At 45.1% G+C, this 18,042-nt stretch overlaps 1 protein-coding gene across 2 annotated transcripts in view; it reads left to right on the top strand.

Moving 5' to 3' along the window:
- Positions 1 to 18,042, top strand: part of CAMK1D (calcium/calmodulin dependent protein kinase ID) — a 367,151-nt gene that overhangs the window by 213,618 nt on the left and 135,491 nt on the right. For both annotated transcript variants that reach the window (XM_007056552.4, XM_037889306.2), the window contains exon 3: positions 7,061 to 7,135. In XM_007056552.4, the coding sequence (XP_007056614.1) occupies positions 7,061 to 7,135 (75 nt within the window). The remainder of the gene's footprint in view (positions 1 to 7,060; positions 7,136 to 18,042) is intronic.

Here is an 18,042-nt window from a genome sequence, read left to right as displayed (position 1 = left end):
AGAGGCCATCATGAGAAATCCCGTAGCTACCACCTGAGCCGGGACAAGAGCTGTACCAGGGGAAAGGATTGTGACCAGACTAGGAAGGCATCCAGTCTGTGAAAGAAACTTATTGAAACATCTCTAAGGGTGAGATTTTATCTGTATTCAGTTTTATTAATGTACTAGACTTAGACTTGAGTGTTTTATTTCATTTTGTTTGGTAATTCACTTTGTTCGGTAATTCACTTTGTTCTGTCTGTTACTACTTGGAACCACTTAAATCCTACTTTCTGTATTTAATAAAATCACTTTTTACTTATTAATTAACCGAGAGTGTGTATCAATACCTGGGAGGGCAAACAGCTGTGCATCTCTCTCTATCACTGTTATAGAGGGCGAATAATTTTTGAGTTTACCTTGTATAAGCTTTATACAGGGTAAAACGGATTTATTTGGGGTTTGGACCCCATTAGGAGTTGGGCATCTGAGTGTTAAAGACAGGCACGCTTCCTAAGGTGCTTTAAATTAAGCCTACAGCTGTTAGGGGACGTGGTTCAGACCTGGGTCTGGGTTTGCAGCAGGCTAGCGGGTCTGGCTCAAACCAGGCAGGGCACTGAAGTCCTAAGCTGACAGGGCAGGAAAGCAAGGGCAGAAGTAGTCTTGGCACATCAGTTGGCTTCCCCCAGGGGGTTTCTGTGATCCAACCCGTCACAATATCCATCCAAGGACCTTGCAGTTGTTTTAAAAATATGGGAGTGAATTTCACCTTAGTGCAAAGGGCCAGCCAAGATTCCTATGCACCCCTGAGTCACCGCTTAAGCATTTAAGGTGGTGTTATGTAATGCAAGTTGCCTTATGTGTGCCCAATGTACTATGGATAAATTTTAGTCTCTGATCACTCAGTGCCATGTGCTAGTCACCACTATCTGCTGCTGCATGAAGCAGAGAAATATCAGTTATCATTCACGGACAGCTCCTGCTCCCATCAAAGTTAGTGGGATAGGTCTCATCCTGGGAGCAGAATCTGTCCTTTCAGAAATTTCAGTTTTGCTTTAGGAAGCTGTGACGTAGACTTTCCCTATAGTGGACTCAGTGGTTCTTAGTGAACATCTATGAAACAGGACGACCTGCTATCAATCCACTTATCAAAGCTGCTCTCGGTTTTTTTGCAACAGTTTTTTTGGCAGGTCAGGCCAAACAAATAAATACTGAGCAAAGGAAGCCCAGCCTGTACCTAGTGCATTGTAATCGATAAGTTTTAAAACAAATCAAAGCAGCTCCTGGGAGCTCTTGTCTGTACACTGCTACTTTCAGAATAGTAACTGGTGGCATTTTGGTTGCTCATATCAATTTACTGGTATAAACTCAGGTTGGTTACCTGATGCTTCGGCTGAGGTGTTAGATGCTGCTCAGGTGCACTGTTCCCTTCTCTTAGTGCTGATGCAGATACAGTAACTACCTTCCTTTATTTTGCTAGCCTTTGTGTTTGGAAAAGGCATGTAAGTAGAGTCAGACATTTTTTTTTAAAAGGCCAGAAGGGACCCTTAGATTGTCTAGTCTGACTGCCTGCATATCACAGACTATATAGAATTTCACCCAGTTACCCCTGCATTGAGCCCAGTAACTTCTGTTTGACTGAACCATATCTTCCTGAAAGGCATCCAGTCTTGACTGGAAGTCATTAAGAGCTGGAGGATCCACCACTGCCCTTGGTAGTTTGTTCCAATGGTTAAATCACTCACTATAAAAATGTGAATTAGTCTGGCTGTAGCTTCCAGCCACTAGTTCTTGTTATGCCTTTCTCCACTAGCTAGAAAAGCCCTTTAGTGCCTGGTATTTGAGATGTAGAATGATGGAGTGAGACTAGAAGCCTTTTCCTTTTATGTATTTATTGACATCCTCATTCTAGTTCAGCACCTTACAAATGTTGTCTGAGCCACTTTCATGAAGCTTGTGAAGTAGGCAGTATTATCTCCATTTCACAGACAGGGACACTGATCATGGAGGACAACATGGCGTGTGTTTGTCTGCATGATGAAGGTGCACGGGATTTGTCTATAGAAGGACAGAACCTGTCTGTGAAAATGGTGAATGTGATGTGTGGGAGGGCTGAGGTCTGTTAGCGGAGGATGCCTGGACGCATTTTGTAATGAATTGTGTAGGATGAGGTTTCTTTAAAGCAACCATAACTGTTTTTTAACCAAGGTATTTTGGCGAGGGGGGGCATTATCTTTCTAATCTAAACTGTCAGCACTACGGTATCTACACACTGTGCTGTCACTGCCATGGTCCTGTCATAATGTTGTGTCATCAAGTAGTGCTGAAACATCAATATATTGTCTAGCTCAGAATAAATACAGGGTCCATTTTTCCATCTCTTCCAGTTAACAGGAAGTGGAACGGATGTGTGGTAATCAGGACTCTCCCATGAAGTCCAGGGTGGTGTGGAATACTCTAGGAGAAAAAGATGGATTTGGTTGGGTTAGAAGGAGACGACTCTGCAAGAGAGGAGAGGGAACAGGAAAGTTCAAGAGAGGAAGGATGGCCAGGGGTTAACATGAGTTTATGACCCTGCTCTCCCATAAACTTCCTGTGTAACCTGGGACAAGTCAGTCTTTTTGTGCAGCAGTTCCTCATCTGTCAAATGGGAATGATAGCAATACCCAACCTCACAGAGGTGTTGTGAGGATACATACATCAGACTGTGTGGTGCTCAGATACTGCAGTTATGGGGACCAGGTAAGTACCTAAGATAAGATAGATCACACACACATGGATATGCATCCAGGCATTTTCATCAGAATGAATCCTCTGAACCTTTTGAGATTGACGCTGAACTAATAGCCCAGGATAAATGCAGAACTAATTAAACCATTCAAGCTCTCTCTTGCTGTCAAGTATCTCCCTAATTCTCACTGAACAATCCTCAGCAATTGATCTAACAGAACATCTATTCAAGTGAATGGAATGCAAGGACATACTTGCTGTATCCAGCCATTTTCTGGATGTTCTGAGCCAGGGAATTGTGCTGACACACACACAGTAGAGCAGGCTTGTCACTTACTCTGCTTACACATGTCCATTACCACAATCAGGTGGGTGCGCCAGTGAAGAAAGTTTCATCACTCTGTATCAGAACTTGAAGCTATTTCTCTTTCCTGTTGTTTTTTAAATGATAGTTCTGCTCAAGTTGAATGTCACTGCAGATGAAGGAGTACTTGTGGCACCTTAGAGACTAGAACAATCAGTGGTTCCCATTGATTATAGTGATTTCTGCTGGAAGGTACAGAGCTTGATCATCTATGGCCTTCATTGAGAGAGCCAGAAAGTTGGTAATAAGCACACATGCCTTCCCTAACCCTCTTGCTAGCATAGCAGGTCTTATGAGCATTTTTATTGTGAACTTCTCTTTTCTTTGAAGAGTTTTTAACTCAAAACGTAAATCTTCCAGCCCTCCTCCAGCCAGCGAGGATAAAAATAAAAGTTGACTGTTTGGGAGATGCTTTCCACTCGCTTAGCTCAAAAATGTAGCACTAGCCTTAGGGCTTGATTTTCAGAGGTGATGAGCAATTGACTTCAAGTAGCATTGTGGTTCTCTGTACTTCCAAAAAATCAGTCCCTTATGGTCTTTGCCTGAGGCAAACTGGAAAAAAAAAAGTCTGCTTGTCACATCACAGAGCCACACCAGATAAATGGTTCCTACATATTCTGCTGGCCAGGCAGCTGCCAATTCTGCTGATCTGATGGAGCTACTGCGGCAAAACTGGCTGTGTTCTTCCTAATGGAATTTTACAAACTCTTGATCCATATTGAGGGCTGATGTTGTGTATTTATTTAAATACAAACAAATCCAGCTTTGAATGTAAATGACAAAGTCAGCGAGGGTTGGAAAAAAAACAAAACACACAGCGGGTTGATCTGCTCAGTTACGGCCTCTTTCATCAGGAAAATCAGGTGCCAGAGAGTCCTGCTTTCCCTGTTATCTTTTGAGTTTGGGGATGAGACAGGGCAGGTGACTGGAGAAATTTAAGGCAACTGCTCTATATAATTTTGGAAAATTTCCATAGAAAAGCCAAGGTACTAGACATCCATTCCTGCACACCAGAATTAAGACTTAAAAGCTTATCTTCTTCAGTGCTCTCTTATCAATATTATAACGCTTGAGCTATGATGCCGTTTCTCTGGACAATTTACGGGAGCAACAAAGGATTTTTCAGATACTTCCGGAGAGCAGAATACCTATAGCCACACATGTATTGCTGTAGGATGTCCTACAGCATGTTAGATTTGGGTTAATACGCCACTGATACTGAACTTCCTGAATATGTAGGTTTTAAGGCAGATCATTACTTTGTCTTTTATATGAATGTGGCTTTTCATTCCTGAATGTAGGTCTGATCTCTCTCTCACACTGACATCTATGGCAATCTTTCCAGTGATGTCACTGGAAGCTGGACCAACCCAATATGTGCACATTATGATGAGTCAGAGCCTGCAGGATGCTGACTACTCTGCACTTTCATCAACTTCAGTGGGAGTGTCGGATGCTTTAGCGCTGCTCAGTAGTGGACTTTGTGTACCTAATTACACCTCTCATAAGTTTGGGGAGGGAATTAAGCCCCCAAAAGTTTACTGGGTTTAGCATTCAATGATGAGTGTCCTTGGCTATTTTTTCTGCCAGTGTGTGTGTGTAGGTTCTTTAATCAGCACATTCTGCTTACAGTTTTTTGGGGGTCTCGCTCTCACTTAAGGCGATCATCTCCACTTTGTATAATTAATGTTATAGCCCTTTCAGTTAAATGGTTAGTCTCTTTAGTGTGTTAAATTTAGGGTTAATGCAAATTAAATGTATGCTTTAGAAATTGTTTGGGATTGCTTAAGCAATAATCCCAGAGAATGTTGGCATACTGTGGGGGCCATGCGGGTACCCATAGCAGTGCTGCTGACTTGAAGGTATACTTTGTCCCCAAATGTGAAATAGTTATGGGTGAGGACAAAGTCACAAAGTTCAGCCACCAGGTTTGCCGTGACATTATCGGGGATACTGTTCCTGATGGCTTGTAGTCCATCTTTATGTGGAATGTTGGTGCAGAGGGCTTCTACATCCATAGTGGCTAGGATGGTGTTTTCACACAAAGATGGACTACAAGCCGTCAGGAACAGTATCATAACCATAACTATTTTACATTTGGGGACAATGTATACCTTCAAATCAGCGGCACTGGTATGGGTACCCGCATGGCCCCACAGTATGCCAACATTTTTATGGCTGACTTAGAACTACGCTTCCTCAGCTCTCGTCCCCTAATGCCCCTACTCTACTTGCGCTATATTGTTGACATCTTCATCATCTGGACCCATGGAAAAAAGCCTTTGAGGAATTCCACCATGATTTCAACAATTTCAATCTCACCAGCAACCTCAGCCTGGACCAGTCCACACAAGAGATCCACTTCCTGGACACTACAGTGCTAATAAGCGATGGTCACATAAACACCACCCTATACCGGAAACCTACTGACCGCTATACTTACCTACATGCCTCCAGCTTTCATCCAGACCACACCACACGATCCATTGTCTACAGCCAAGCTCTGCGATACAACCGCATTTGCTCCAACCCCTCAGACAGAGACATACACCTACAAGATCTCTATCAAGCTTTCTTACAACTACAGTACCCCCCCTGCTGAAGAGAAGAAACAGACTGACAGAGCCAGAAGAGTACCCAGAAGTCACCTACTACAGGACAGGCCCAACAAAGAAAACAGAACGCCACTAGCCATCACCTTCAGCTCCCAACTAAAACCTCTCCAGCGCATCATGAAGGATCTACAACCTATCCTGAAGGACGCCCCATCGCTCTCACAGATCTTGGGAGACAGGCCAGTCCTTGCCTACAGACAGCCCCTAACCTGAAGCAAATACTCACCAGCAACCACACAACAAAACCACTAACCCAGGAACCATCCTTGCAACAAAGCCCGTTGCCAACTGTGTCCACATATCTATTCAGGGGACACCATCATAGGGCCTAATCACATCAGCCACACTATCAGAGGCTTCTTCACCTGCACATCTACCAATGTGATATGTGCCATCATGTGCCAGCAATGCCCCTCTGCCATGTACATTGGTCAAACTGGACAGTCTCTACGTAAAAGACTAGATGGACACAAATCAAACATTCAAAAACCAGTTGGAGAACAATTCAATCTCTCTGGTCACTCAATTACAGACCTAAAAGTGGCAATTCAACAAAAAAAGCTTCAAAAACAGACTCCAATGAGAGACTGCTGAATTGGAATTAATTTGCAAACTGGATACAATTAACTTAAGCTTGGATAAAGACTGGGAGTGGATGTGTCATTACACAAAGTAAAACTATTTCCCCATGTTTATTCCCCCCCCCCCCCCGCCCCCACTGTTCGTCAGACGTTTTTGTCAACTGCTGGACATGGCCCACCTTGATTATCACTACAAAAGGTCCCGTCCCCCCGCTGCTCATTGCTCACCTTACCTGATCACTCTCGTTGCAGTGTGTATGGTAACACCCATTGTTTCATGTTCTCTGTGTATATAGATCTCCCCACTGTATTTTCCACTGAATGCTTCCGATGAAGTGAGCTGTAGCTCGTGAAAGCTTATGCTCAAATAGATTTGTTAGTCTCTAAGGTGCCACAAGTCCTCCTTTTCTTTTTGCGGATACAGACTAACACGGCTGCTACTCTGAAACCAGTAAATCTACAGTTTGCAAATCCCTGCACTCTGATGTACTTCTGCCCTGAGAACTCAACATCCAAATACCACCTTAGCTGTTCATTTTATTCATCTGACAGGAGAAGAAAAACTGCTAATGCTTTAAATATTTCATCATGAAACATTCCTGCTAGCTAAGTAATAACCGTATCCTGGGCTGCCAGGCCCTCCTGACAGCTTATACGGAACTGGGTTCAGTTCTGACTGTGTAAATCGCAAGCGCCAAGTAGCTATTTTTAGTTAGATGTTTTCTGTTGGGTAGCTGCTTAAAGTTCACCATTTAACCTTGCACTTACCTTTTGTTGTTGTTGCTTTTCAGAATAAAACATGAAAATATAGTTGCACTGGAAGACATATATGAGAGTCCAAACCACTTGTATCTGGTCATGCAACTGTAAGTACTGCCTTTAACTAACTAACCTATCTATCTTGTCAGAATTGTCAGCGTTTTTGTTTATTTGTTTCTTTAACCAAGAAGGTGGGAACAGATTAGAAGTATTTACTCATTTGGCTATGTCTGAGGAAGACCCTGAAGATGGGTGAAATGATGCTTAAATCACTATGGGCCAGATATTGATGCTTTTGCTGAAATTGTGTAATATTATTCTGTGAATAGTCTGTCACAGTTTCAGGGTCACTGCACCTGCATTCCCCTCCTGGTGGTCTATCTAGGGCACCCACTCTAGGCTCCTGGCTTCTCAGCTGTCACCTGTCTTAGGCAGAAACCCCTGTCTCACTCCCTGCTGACTAGGGTAATAAGCTGCACAGCTCCCCAATTTACACTGTGACATCTCCAGCAAGCCAGACTGCCTAAAAGGCCAGTGTCTGCACTTTGCTTTCCCTCTAGAGCCTATGACCAGTGTATTGCTTGCAGTTAGAAGTTACCACATAACTCTTTCTAAACAAGCACATTTATTCTTAAGGTGAAAGTATTACAGACAAAACACATTAAAGAACCTGCATGCATGCTAAAAAGCTTATTAGAGATCACCCCCCAACTCCAACCTTTGGCTCTGGTAGATGTTAGTCCTTCAAAACCACAACTTTATACAGCTCGTGCCTTTGATCTCCAATCTCCATGAACAGGCAATCAGCAGACAATGACCCACTCCTTAGGTTGTAGCTTCAAAAGGCTGGGTTTTTACATAACCGGGGGTGGGGAATTTGCATTAACCTCTCTCTAGGTATTCCCCAGGAAATACACTTCACACTTAGGGTATGCATCCGATGAAGTGAGCTGTAGCTCACGAAAGCTTATGCTCAAATAAATTGGTTAGTCTCTAAGGTGCCACAAGTACTCCTTTTCTTTTCACACTTATTGTGACCAAAGTCTCCCAGGCTTCACATCACATCTCCCCCTAAAGAGGTTACATACAATCCTGGCTTATGGCTGTCCGACCTATGGCATAATACATAAACTTTGCATTTAACACAATATATCGCTAAAGAGATTTAAATCTAATAAGATCTCCCAAGATTATGGAAGAAATTGCAATATCTGTCAGTGTCTCATTCAAATCAGTCAGGCTACTCACAGAGTAAAGTACTAGCTGGATTGTGCGAGGGGATCAGTATCTGGCCCCATATGTATAAAATTGCTATAATTCAGTTGTCTGGGAACCACTCTCCCCTTTTTCATTTTTCTGAAATAAAAGATCGTGAAAGCAACCAGAAGAGTGAGCCCTGGCTGATGTAGTCTTTACTGAGATATAGAGGATCAAAGATGATAAGGACACGTGTGTATTTAAATATGGAAATGAGAAGATGGTACCCATTAGCCAACTGTGAAAAGAAATGTCTGCCTTGTCTGACCACAGTGCTCAAACAATACCAGTGGAGCAGATGAGGGGCGTACACTGAGCACCTGTCCAAATATTGATCTCTTGGACGGTAAGAGAGTCAGATGGAAATCACTTGCCACCTCTAGTGGAATATAGGCTCATCTTGACAGTAGCTCTCTGAATATTATTTCTGTCCCTCCATGCTCCCATTATAATCATGGTAACTTCTTATGGGGAGACAACATTGAGAATTCTCTCTTGATCCTGGTGTGGCCAACTCATTACGTGAACTGATACAAGCTGGAAGTATCAGAGAGGGCAAAACTAGAACTGGATGGACGAAAGAAAAAAAGAAAAACATTAATGGAAAGCATTCACTAAAGGTCTGATCCAACTCCCACTGAACTCAATAGGAAGTCTTCTATTGACTTCAATAGGAGCTGGCTCAGATCTTAAATTGAGAGCCTAATTCTCCTTTCTGATGCTCACTGTCTCTCTCTCTCTCTCTCTCTCTCTCATTGAGAGTGCAGATCTCTATTGCATACTCTTTTCTGTATTCATTCTTTGTGGTGAAAACCTTCTCTGACATTACAGAGTAGAGAGATGAGTCGAGCTTTATTCTATTACATGAGAAATTCCTTTGGCACAATCATAACCTTTCTTCTCCTCCATTCTTCCCTTCAATCCTGGTTGGAGAGAAAAGGATCATATCACCTAGTTGCAAAGGGAGCTCCTCCAGTTGTTACTATGTGGTCACTCCCATCAGAATACTAAAAGGGATTGGGTAGGGGGAAATACAAGAGATGAGAGAGCAGGTGGAGATTCAACATTTTGCTTTTCAAAATCTGGTTTAGAAACCCTGAGTTGAAATTAAAATGTCCTCCTACCTACATAATGCTATACATTGTCCAGTTCTCAGTCAGCTGGATCATCCCCGTGCCAGATATATTTAATCTTATTTATTATGATAGCCACTAGGAATCGATCCAGAGTTTGGGGGCTTGCTGTGTGAGGTGCTGTACAAAGAAGATAGTCCCTGCCCAAAGTACTGCAGGGGAAGTGGCAAAGGAATATCAGAGACCGAAAAATTCCAACAAACCAACTGAATATCAGTTTTGTGACCAATTGTCTAGGAGTACTTGCTTTTGTTTAACTTCTTTAGTAAAATATCAAATATTATTTATTAATATATTTAATTTCAGGTAAACCCTGATTTTCCAGACTCCATGTGTCTGAATCTGCATGTTACCTGAAATTTGTGTCTTGCCCTGAATCCAAATGTTTATTTAATCTAAAATCCATTGTTCTGAAATTGTGGTTTTAAGGTTTCAGACATTCAGTACTACTTCCGTAAAACTGGAGTTCACCTGTTTTCTCTGTGTTATTGGTAACCTGCTAAGGGACTATTTGGGCTGAAATTAAGAGGAGGAAAATTGAAGATTAGGGAAGACTTCTCCACTGTGAGATCTCAGACCCAAGGAAGTAGTAGAAGCCTCATAGCTCAAGTTATTTAAAAGCAGCCTGGACAAAGCACTAGAAATATCTCAGAGAGAACAATTCCACACTGTCAAGGAGATAGGTATTCCCCCTGTCTGGATTCTTACATTTTTATGGGCTTGTTTTCACTACATTGATATCTCAAACTATAACTTGAGTTTTGCCCTAACCCAACTTCCTTACACACATGATGGCAGTGGTGGCCAACCTGTGGCACCCTTCCCACAGCACCCATTGGCCGGGAACTGTGAACCGCGGCCACTGGGAGTTGCGGGCGGCCATGCAAATGTAAACAAACGGTCTGGTGGGCCGCCAGCAGATTACCCTGATGGGCCGTGTGCTGCCGGTTGCCCACCACTGCACTATGGTCTTTAGCTTAAGTTGGTGCTTTATGCTTCTGCTAGCTGGCCTTCTTGGGTGGGTTGAAGCTGAAATGTTGCTGACATTGGAGCTGGTAATGCAGTGGGAATCCAGCTGCTCTAGTTACAACAACTCATTGGATGCTAATACAATCACTCTGTTAATCCAATCCAGTGTTGTTTGCAGTGTGGTCATCACCCTCACTTCCTGGAGTGGAGTATCTTGAGTGTACTAGCTCAGGGTAGCAGTTGCAATGAAGAGGAGCCCTCTTACGTGTTTCTGTATTTTAGCTATAATTTGGCATGCCAGGGGGATATTTATCAATGTACTTTTCTTCTCATTCATAATTTACCTCTTCATTCTGTAGCAATTTTCTCTTCTTGTTATTTAAATATTTGTAAAACAGGTTGACCAGAAGTTGGATTTTAACGACCTCAGCTGGGGTAATGAACACAGCTCCATTAAGATGCATTGGAGCTCCACTGAAACCAATAGAGCTGATCCCATTTATACTAATTGAGGGTGTAGCACTAAATATTTCCTTCAGGTGGAGTGAAGTGAAGAGTTGTTTCATGTGTTCTGATTGCTATACACTAGATTGAGTTAATCCTGTATTTCCTGTCTTAAAATATGAGGAAAAATCCTATAGAAATTACTAGATCTTTTTATTGCCTTTTATCCCAGGTACTTGCTGCAAGTCAAACAAAGCCAGACTGGTTCTGGCTCTGCGTGGGATACAGCAAGGAAATACTCTTCTTCCAGCACTCCCTAGGGAGAGGGTCAAATCACCCAAGTGGGAGGGGAGGAGGTAGACAAGTATTCAGCCCTGCTATGTGCTGGCCCATAGCATAGACTTCTGAATGTTTGGCATTTAGGACTAAAATGCCACTAAGTTCCTAAGAATTAAAATCAATTTAACATGCCCCATTTCCTGGATTCCATATAGGAAGATTTACACCTGATGTTTCCTAGGGAACATCAACTGGTTGCTGCAATAGCTCGGATACATTATGTGGAGCTAGGCACCCATTTGATTACATCTCTGCCTAATTTGCTATTATATTTCTTGTGTTTCTTAGCTTGTAGACTTCAGTTATCTCTTGCCTTGAAAAAGCCAGTCCTACTCGGTTTTACTTATATTTAAAACCTGCCTTTGTTTGGAGGAGCAGTGTATAACTTCAGCTGTACTCTGGGAAAGGGCATTTTGATTAAAATAGAGACGATCGGAGGGAACATTAGAACCATAGGTAGTTTACAGGCAGAAAGGTCTTTTTCTTCTTTGTGAGAGATCCAAAGATCCCCCAGCTTTGGGAGGGTTCAGTGTTTGAGTATGGATCTGAATTTGGTGACTGGCCTTTTATTTCTGACAGACGGTAATGAACGCAAATCTGAGAACCCCCAAACTTTTTGGTGGTTGAAATCTAGATCTACATTTTGTAGCTTGGATCCATCTGTGCTCTAGATGTAAGTAACACTGAATGGTGTTAATAGAAAAAGAACCCTCCCTTCTACACTGAACAGGGAATACACTCCAGAGTTCTAGCTTTTTAAAACAAGGCATAGGAAGTGTTGTAAACTGCGCTCTGATAACATTGAATTGCAGCACATTAAATGCTTTAAAACCCTGGGAGTAAACGGTTTAGAAGGCTTCAGAGCTTGTAGTACAATGTTAGCAATTTTGACAATGCATAAAAGCAAGTTTTTCTAGTTTAAAAAAAAGTCACTAAATTTGTTTTGTTCAAATAACATCAACAAGTGATGCTTCCAAGACAGCACAAAATCAGCGTCAAATCCATGTCTGTATAACACTGTGTAGCGACACGACAACTCACCAGTGCAGCCCCTCCTACTGGTTGTCTTGGGAATTAGCTCTTCCAGCCCGGAGTGCCCTCTGCAGTCCAGTGTCTTGCCTGCCGCTGGCATCCGTGTCCCTCCCGGACCCCCATGCCCTTGACCCTGGGGCTCTGCCCCAGCAGTACCCCCACACTCTGGGTCTCCCCTCCCTGGGGAACACCCAAACCTCTAAACCCACCTTGCCTCAGTGGCTACTGCCAGTCATCATCTAACCCCCACTCACTAGGGCAGACTGCAGCGTAATGGCCACTCATCATTGACAAGGGGTTAGGACCAGCTGCCTCTGCCTATTCCCAGGCTGCCCCTCTGCAGCCCCAGTATCTTTCTGGGCCTTTACCAAGGCCTGCAGCCTGGGGATTTACCAGGCTGGAGCTCCCCAGTTCCCTTTACCCTTCCCCAGCACTGCTCCACTCCGCTTAAGGTACCTCGCTCTCAGGCAGCTAGCCCTTCCCACTCCAGGACTAGAGTGAGACTCCACTACTTCTGGCCCATAGCCCTCTCATAAGGGCCAGCTGGCCCTGATTGAGCTGGCCACTGCTGTGGTCAGCTACACAATCAGCTTTGCTTGGCTGTTTTAATTCCTTTTCTCCTGCTGCAGCCCTCGCCAGGGCTGCTTTAACCCCTTCAAGGTGAGCACCCCGCTACACACTGCTTTGAAAAAAGTATTACTAATTTTCCCATGGGCTTTTTTGTGTAGTGCTCATTGCTGTAGTATCACGGTGCTTGACAAATATTGATTATTTACACAACAACCCTGTGAGATATGGGGCTATTATTATCCCCGTTTACAGATGGGGAATCAAGGTAGAGAGAGATTTAGGTCAAAAGTATCCACTCATTGTGGGTGCTCAGTTTGAGACATCGAGGGCCTGATTTTTCAGAGTACTGAGGGCATGGCTACACTGGAAACTTCAAAGCGCTGTCGCGAGAGCGCTCCCACGGCAGCGCTTTGAAGTGCGAGTGTGGTCGCGCGCGAGTGCTGGGAGAGAGCTCTCCCAGCGCTCCTGGTAATCCACCTCCATGAGGGGATTAGCTCCGAGCACTGGGAGCACGGCTCTCTGCGCTTGGAGCCTGTCTACACTAGCGCTTTAAAGCACTCTGACTTGCTGTGCTCAGGGGGGTGATTTTTCACTCCCCTGAGCCAGCAAGTTAGAGCGCTATAAAATATAAGTGTAGCCAAGCCCTTACGCATTTTCTATGTTTATAGCATGGCTCCCATTGACTTCAGTCGCAGCTGTGAGTGCTCAGCACTGTCAGGAATAAGGCCTTGCAGCTGTGAGTCTCCTGACAGGCTAATGAGCACAGCTGGGCCACATCAGCTAGGCCAGCTGACAGACTGCCTCGCCTGAGTCTCTGAGGAAGTTAGCAGGCCTTTTCTTAAGCCCAGCAGCAACTCCCTAGCTGTTCAATGCACATGCTTGTGGATTCCGCTTCCCTCAGCTTGGCTAACTTCTGTCCTGCACTCAGCCTTGACTCTTCCCTGTACTTGGCTGTGTTCCAGTCTTGTCTCAGCCTTGCTCCTGCTCTGGAACCAGCCCTGCTCCTGTCTTCTCTGTCTCCACCGATCCCGTTCTGACCTTTGGCTCCAGTTCCTGGCTTTGGCTCTGTCTTGACCCTTGGCTTTGGCATTCAAGTCTTGACTTTGGTTCTGACTCTTGGCTCTGATTCCTGGCTTGGACTCTGCCTTGGCTCTGGCATTTGGACTCTGACTCTGGTTGTGACTGTTGCTCTGCCCACAACCCGGTCTCCTAACAAACATTTCTACAAATCAGATGCCAGGGTCTCAAGTTGGGCACCCAGAAAATGAGGCATACACAATTAGTGACCACTTATGAAAAGTTTGGGTTAAGTGACTTGCCCAGCATCACATAGAAACTCTGTGGCAGGACAGGGATAAAGTCCGTGTCTCCAAAGCACCACTGAACTGCCCTAAGCATGAGACTGACCTAGCAGTTCTCTGCCTCATTCATAAAATATTATCCAACTTCTGCAACAAATGAAGCATGAGTCCTACTGCACAACACTGTTTCATCCCTGGAGCACAATCCATTCTATGTGGTGAACAAGGTAGGGAGGGGTCCTGTGTGGGGAGGGGGAAACTGTGTGATCATGTAATTAAAGAATATATCATAATGCATAGGTACAAGGGGGCCATGCTGAGGTTTAACAGGCAACCTTAATTTTGGAATTTCCTGACTTTTGAGTGAATTTGCAACCATAATGTGCTTTTAACATATTTATTTCTGTGAAAATTCTGTGCTTTTTACAAAAGCAAAATGAAAAAACAGAAATTCCATCATGTGGCATCGTATTGATACCCACATGGGTCCTCAGCAGGGTGGAAAACTTTAGAGCCACCACACATAAGCTATTGGAATAAGTGAGAGCAGTAATAGGCTATGCATTGTTGTTGTAGCTGTGTCAGTCCCAGGAGAGACAAGGTGGGTGAGGTAATATCTTTTATTGGACTCATAGAAACCATCCTCCAACCACTCACCACACAAAGGCCCAGCTTCCTCCAGGACACGACCGACTTCCTCCACAAACTCTGCAACATGAACAATCTCCCTCAGAACACCATCCTTGCCACCATAGATGTCATTTCCCTATACACCAGCATCCCTCAAAATGACAGCATAGCTGCGTGCGTCAAATATTTACAAGACAATAGACAACACTCAGATATTCACCCCAAACACATCGCCAGACTCATCCATTTTATCCTCACCCATCACAATTTTACATTCAACAACAAACACCTTGTCCAAACATGACAGGGAACATCTATGGATACTAGGATGTCTCCCCAATATGCCAACCTCCTCATGGGCCACCTTGAAGAAGCATTTCTGGACAAATGCAACACAAAAACAATGATATCTGATATTTTCATCCTGTGAACAGACGACTTAAATTCTTTCATAGATTTCCACCATAACTTCAACAACTATCCATTCACTAAATTCTCTCTGGAACACTCCCACATCAGCATTGACTTCCTGGACACCATGATCAACTTCAACAATGGAACTCAACAGACAAAAAAATACAAGAAACCCATGGATCACCACACCAGCCTTCATAGATCCATTAACCAGTCCAAACACACCAAGAAATCTGTTATCAATAGCCAGGCACTCAGATACCACAGGATATGCTCTGAGGAGAAAATCTGAGGAGAAAGTTCAGGCTATACACCTTAAACACACTTAAAACTGCCTTTATCAAACAGGGACACTCCACAAGAGAAGTGGATCACATCATGGAACAGGCCACCCAAATACCCAGAGAGAATTTGCTTCAACAGAGAAATAAAACCCTGTCGTGTCACACTCTCCTAGTTGTCACCTACAACCCCACACTGAAGCCTATATGCTGTATCATCAAACAACTACAAGCCATACTTGATAAGGATCCCATCTTGAAAGAAATATTTCCTGAATCCCCTCCTCTAGCCTTCAAATAACCTCCCAACTTCTTCAAGCACATCATCAAAAGCAAGCTCCCCACAAACCAGTACACTCCAACTCAAAGCACCACCAGACCCTACCAGAACAACAGATACAAAACCTGCAGAAACATCTCCACTGCTACAATGATCAACACCCCCACAACACACCTTTCCAGATCCATGAGTTCTACACATGCCTATCACAACATGTGGTGTACCTCATCCAGTACATTAAATGCCCCAATAACTACTGTGTGGGTGAAACCAGACAATCACTGTGCTCTCAAATAAACTCACACAGGAAAATGATAAAAGACAAAAACACCATATCACCTGTGGGTGACCACTTTTCACAAAGCGATCACTCTATATCTAACCTATCAGTCTTCATCTTCGAAGGAAACCTGCACAACACTTTCAAAAGATGAGCCTGGGAGCTTAAATTCATAACTTTCCTACACACTAAAAATCATGGACTATATAAAGACACTAGATTTATGGCTTATTAAAACAAGCTCTAATCCACTAACAACCCTCCCCCACACCCTGCTGCTTCCCCCCCCTTCCTTTCCTCCCTATGACTGGAGGGCTGTTAACGGGCCACTTCACTTTGAATGGCCCCTTGAAATATGTGTTAACTCAGGGGTGGGCAAACTTTTTGACCTGAGGGCCACATCGGGGTTGCGAAACTGTATGGAGGGCCCGATAGGAAAGGCTGTGCCTCCCCAAACAGCCTGGCCCCACCCCCTCCCACTTCCCGCCCCCCTCAAAACCCCCGACCCATCCAACCCCCCCCCCCCCGCTCCTTGTCCCCTGACTGCCCCCTCCCAGGACCCCCACCCCTAACCACCCCACAGGACCCCACCCCCTATCTACCCCCCCCCCCCCGTTCCCTGTCCCCTGACTGCGCGCTCCCTATGCACACCCCCACCCCCTGACAGGCCCCCCAGGACTCCCACACCTATCCAACCCGCCCTGTTCCCCATCCCCTGACCCCCCCGAACCTCCGCCCCATCCAACCCCCCTGCTCCCTGTCCCCTGACTGCCCCCCAGGACCTCCTTCCCCATATCTAACCCCCTCCCCCCCACTCCCCGCCCCTTTACCATGCTGCTCAGAGCAGCAGGAGCTTGCAGCCCGGCTGGTGCCAGCCACACTGCTCGCGCTGCCCGACAGGAGTGGCGGGCCAGAGTGCTGGCGGCGCGCTGAGGCTGTGGGGGAGGGGCTGGGGGCTAGCCTCCCCATCCGGGAGCTCAGGGGCCGGGCAGGACAGTCCCGCGGGCCGTAGTTTGCCCACCTCTAGGTTAACTACTTATGCTAAACTATCTGTTCCATTTTGTATTTAACTGTGACACTCTAATAAGTTTCCTAGATCTGAAGAAGAGCTCTGTGTAGCTTGAAAGCTTGTGTCTGTTGGTCCAATAAAAAATATTACCTCACCCACCTGGTCTTAGCAGCAATAGGCTGTCATCCAATTTGTGTACCAGCAATAGAGGGGATGGGATATTTTGCCAGTGGATTTCAAAGTTATTTGCTGAGAACAGAGGAATGGAGAGACTCAGGAATCTTGGGTTCACTCCAGAATCTGGAGGGGAGCATGCTCTAGTGGACACAGACTGTTTTGCCAAGTCTCCCCAAACGTGACCCTTTCTGCCCTGTCCCTTCCAACCTGTTCCTGTCCCTGTCCCAGCCTTGTCTCTTCCCCACTCATGAATCTTCATCTCAGTCCCATTCTCCTCACTTCAGTCTCAGTTTCCACTCCTCAGGCATCTCTTCTGGTCCAGTCTCCTTATTCAGCCAGTCCCAGTTCCCCATCTCTGGCGATCTCTTCTTTACCGTGGCCTGCTGTAACCCCCGCCCTCCCCCGCCCATGTTCCCACTCCTAATCTCCCTCCCTGGGCTCCTTGTAAAAGGTCAGTATCCTGTCCTCCCACGCTGTCTCCTTGCTCCAGTCTCTTTGCCCAGTCACTGCCAGTTCTCACCCAACCCATAGGTTGCCAGTACCCGGCTCCTTTCTTAGCAAGTCTCTCTTCTCCCCGTGGCCCCTGGCTCCTCATCCAGTATCAGTTTCCCCCCATCTATTGCTTTTGCCTTCCCCACCTTGTTTCTTTTCTTGGCTCCCCGTCTCTTTGGCCAGCTAGTCCCAGTCCTCACTAGTCTCCTGTTCCCTCCGCATTTTTAACAGGCCACGTCCTCTGCCACTACCTCAGACCAAAAGGGTTGGGGAGGAGTGCCATTAAGAACAAAGGAGAGCCGGGCTCCCTGCTCTAAGCCTGACCAGCACAGGGACAGCAAAAGGCACGTTCCTGATAGAGAGGCCACCTCCCTGCCAAATTTCATGTCCCTACTCCACAGCCTGG

This window comes from Chelonia mydas, chromosome 1, assembly GCF_015237465.2.
Source record: "Chelonia mydas isolate rCheMyd1 chromosome 1, rCheMyd1.pri.v2, whole genome shotgun sequence".
Lineage (NCBI taxonomy): Eukaryota > Metazoa > Chordata > Testudines > Cheloniidae > Chelonia > Chelonia mydas.
The sequence above is the reverse complement of the archived record's forward strand: the minus strand, read 5'-3'. Positions and strand labels throughout refer to the sequence as shown.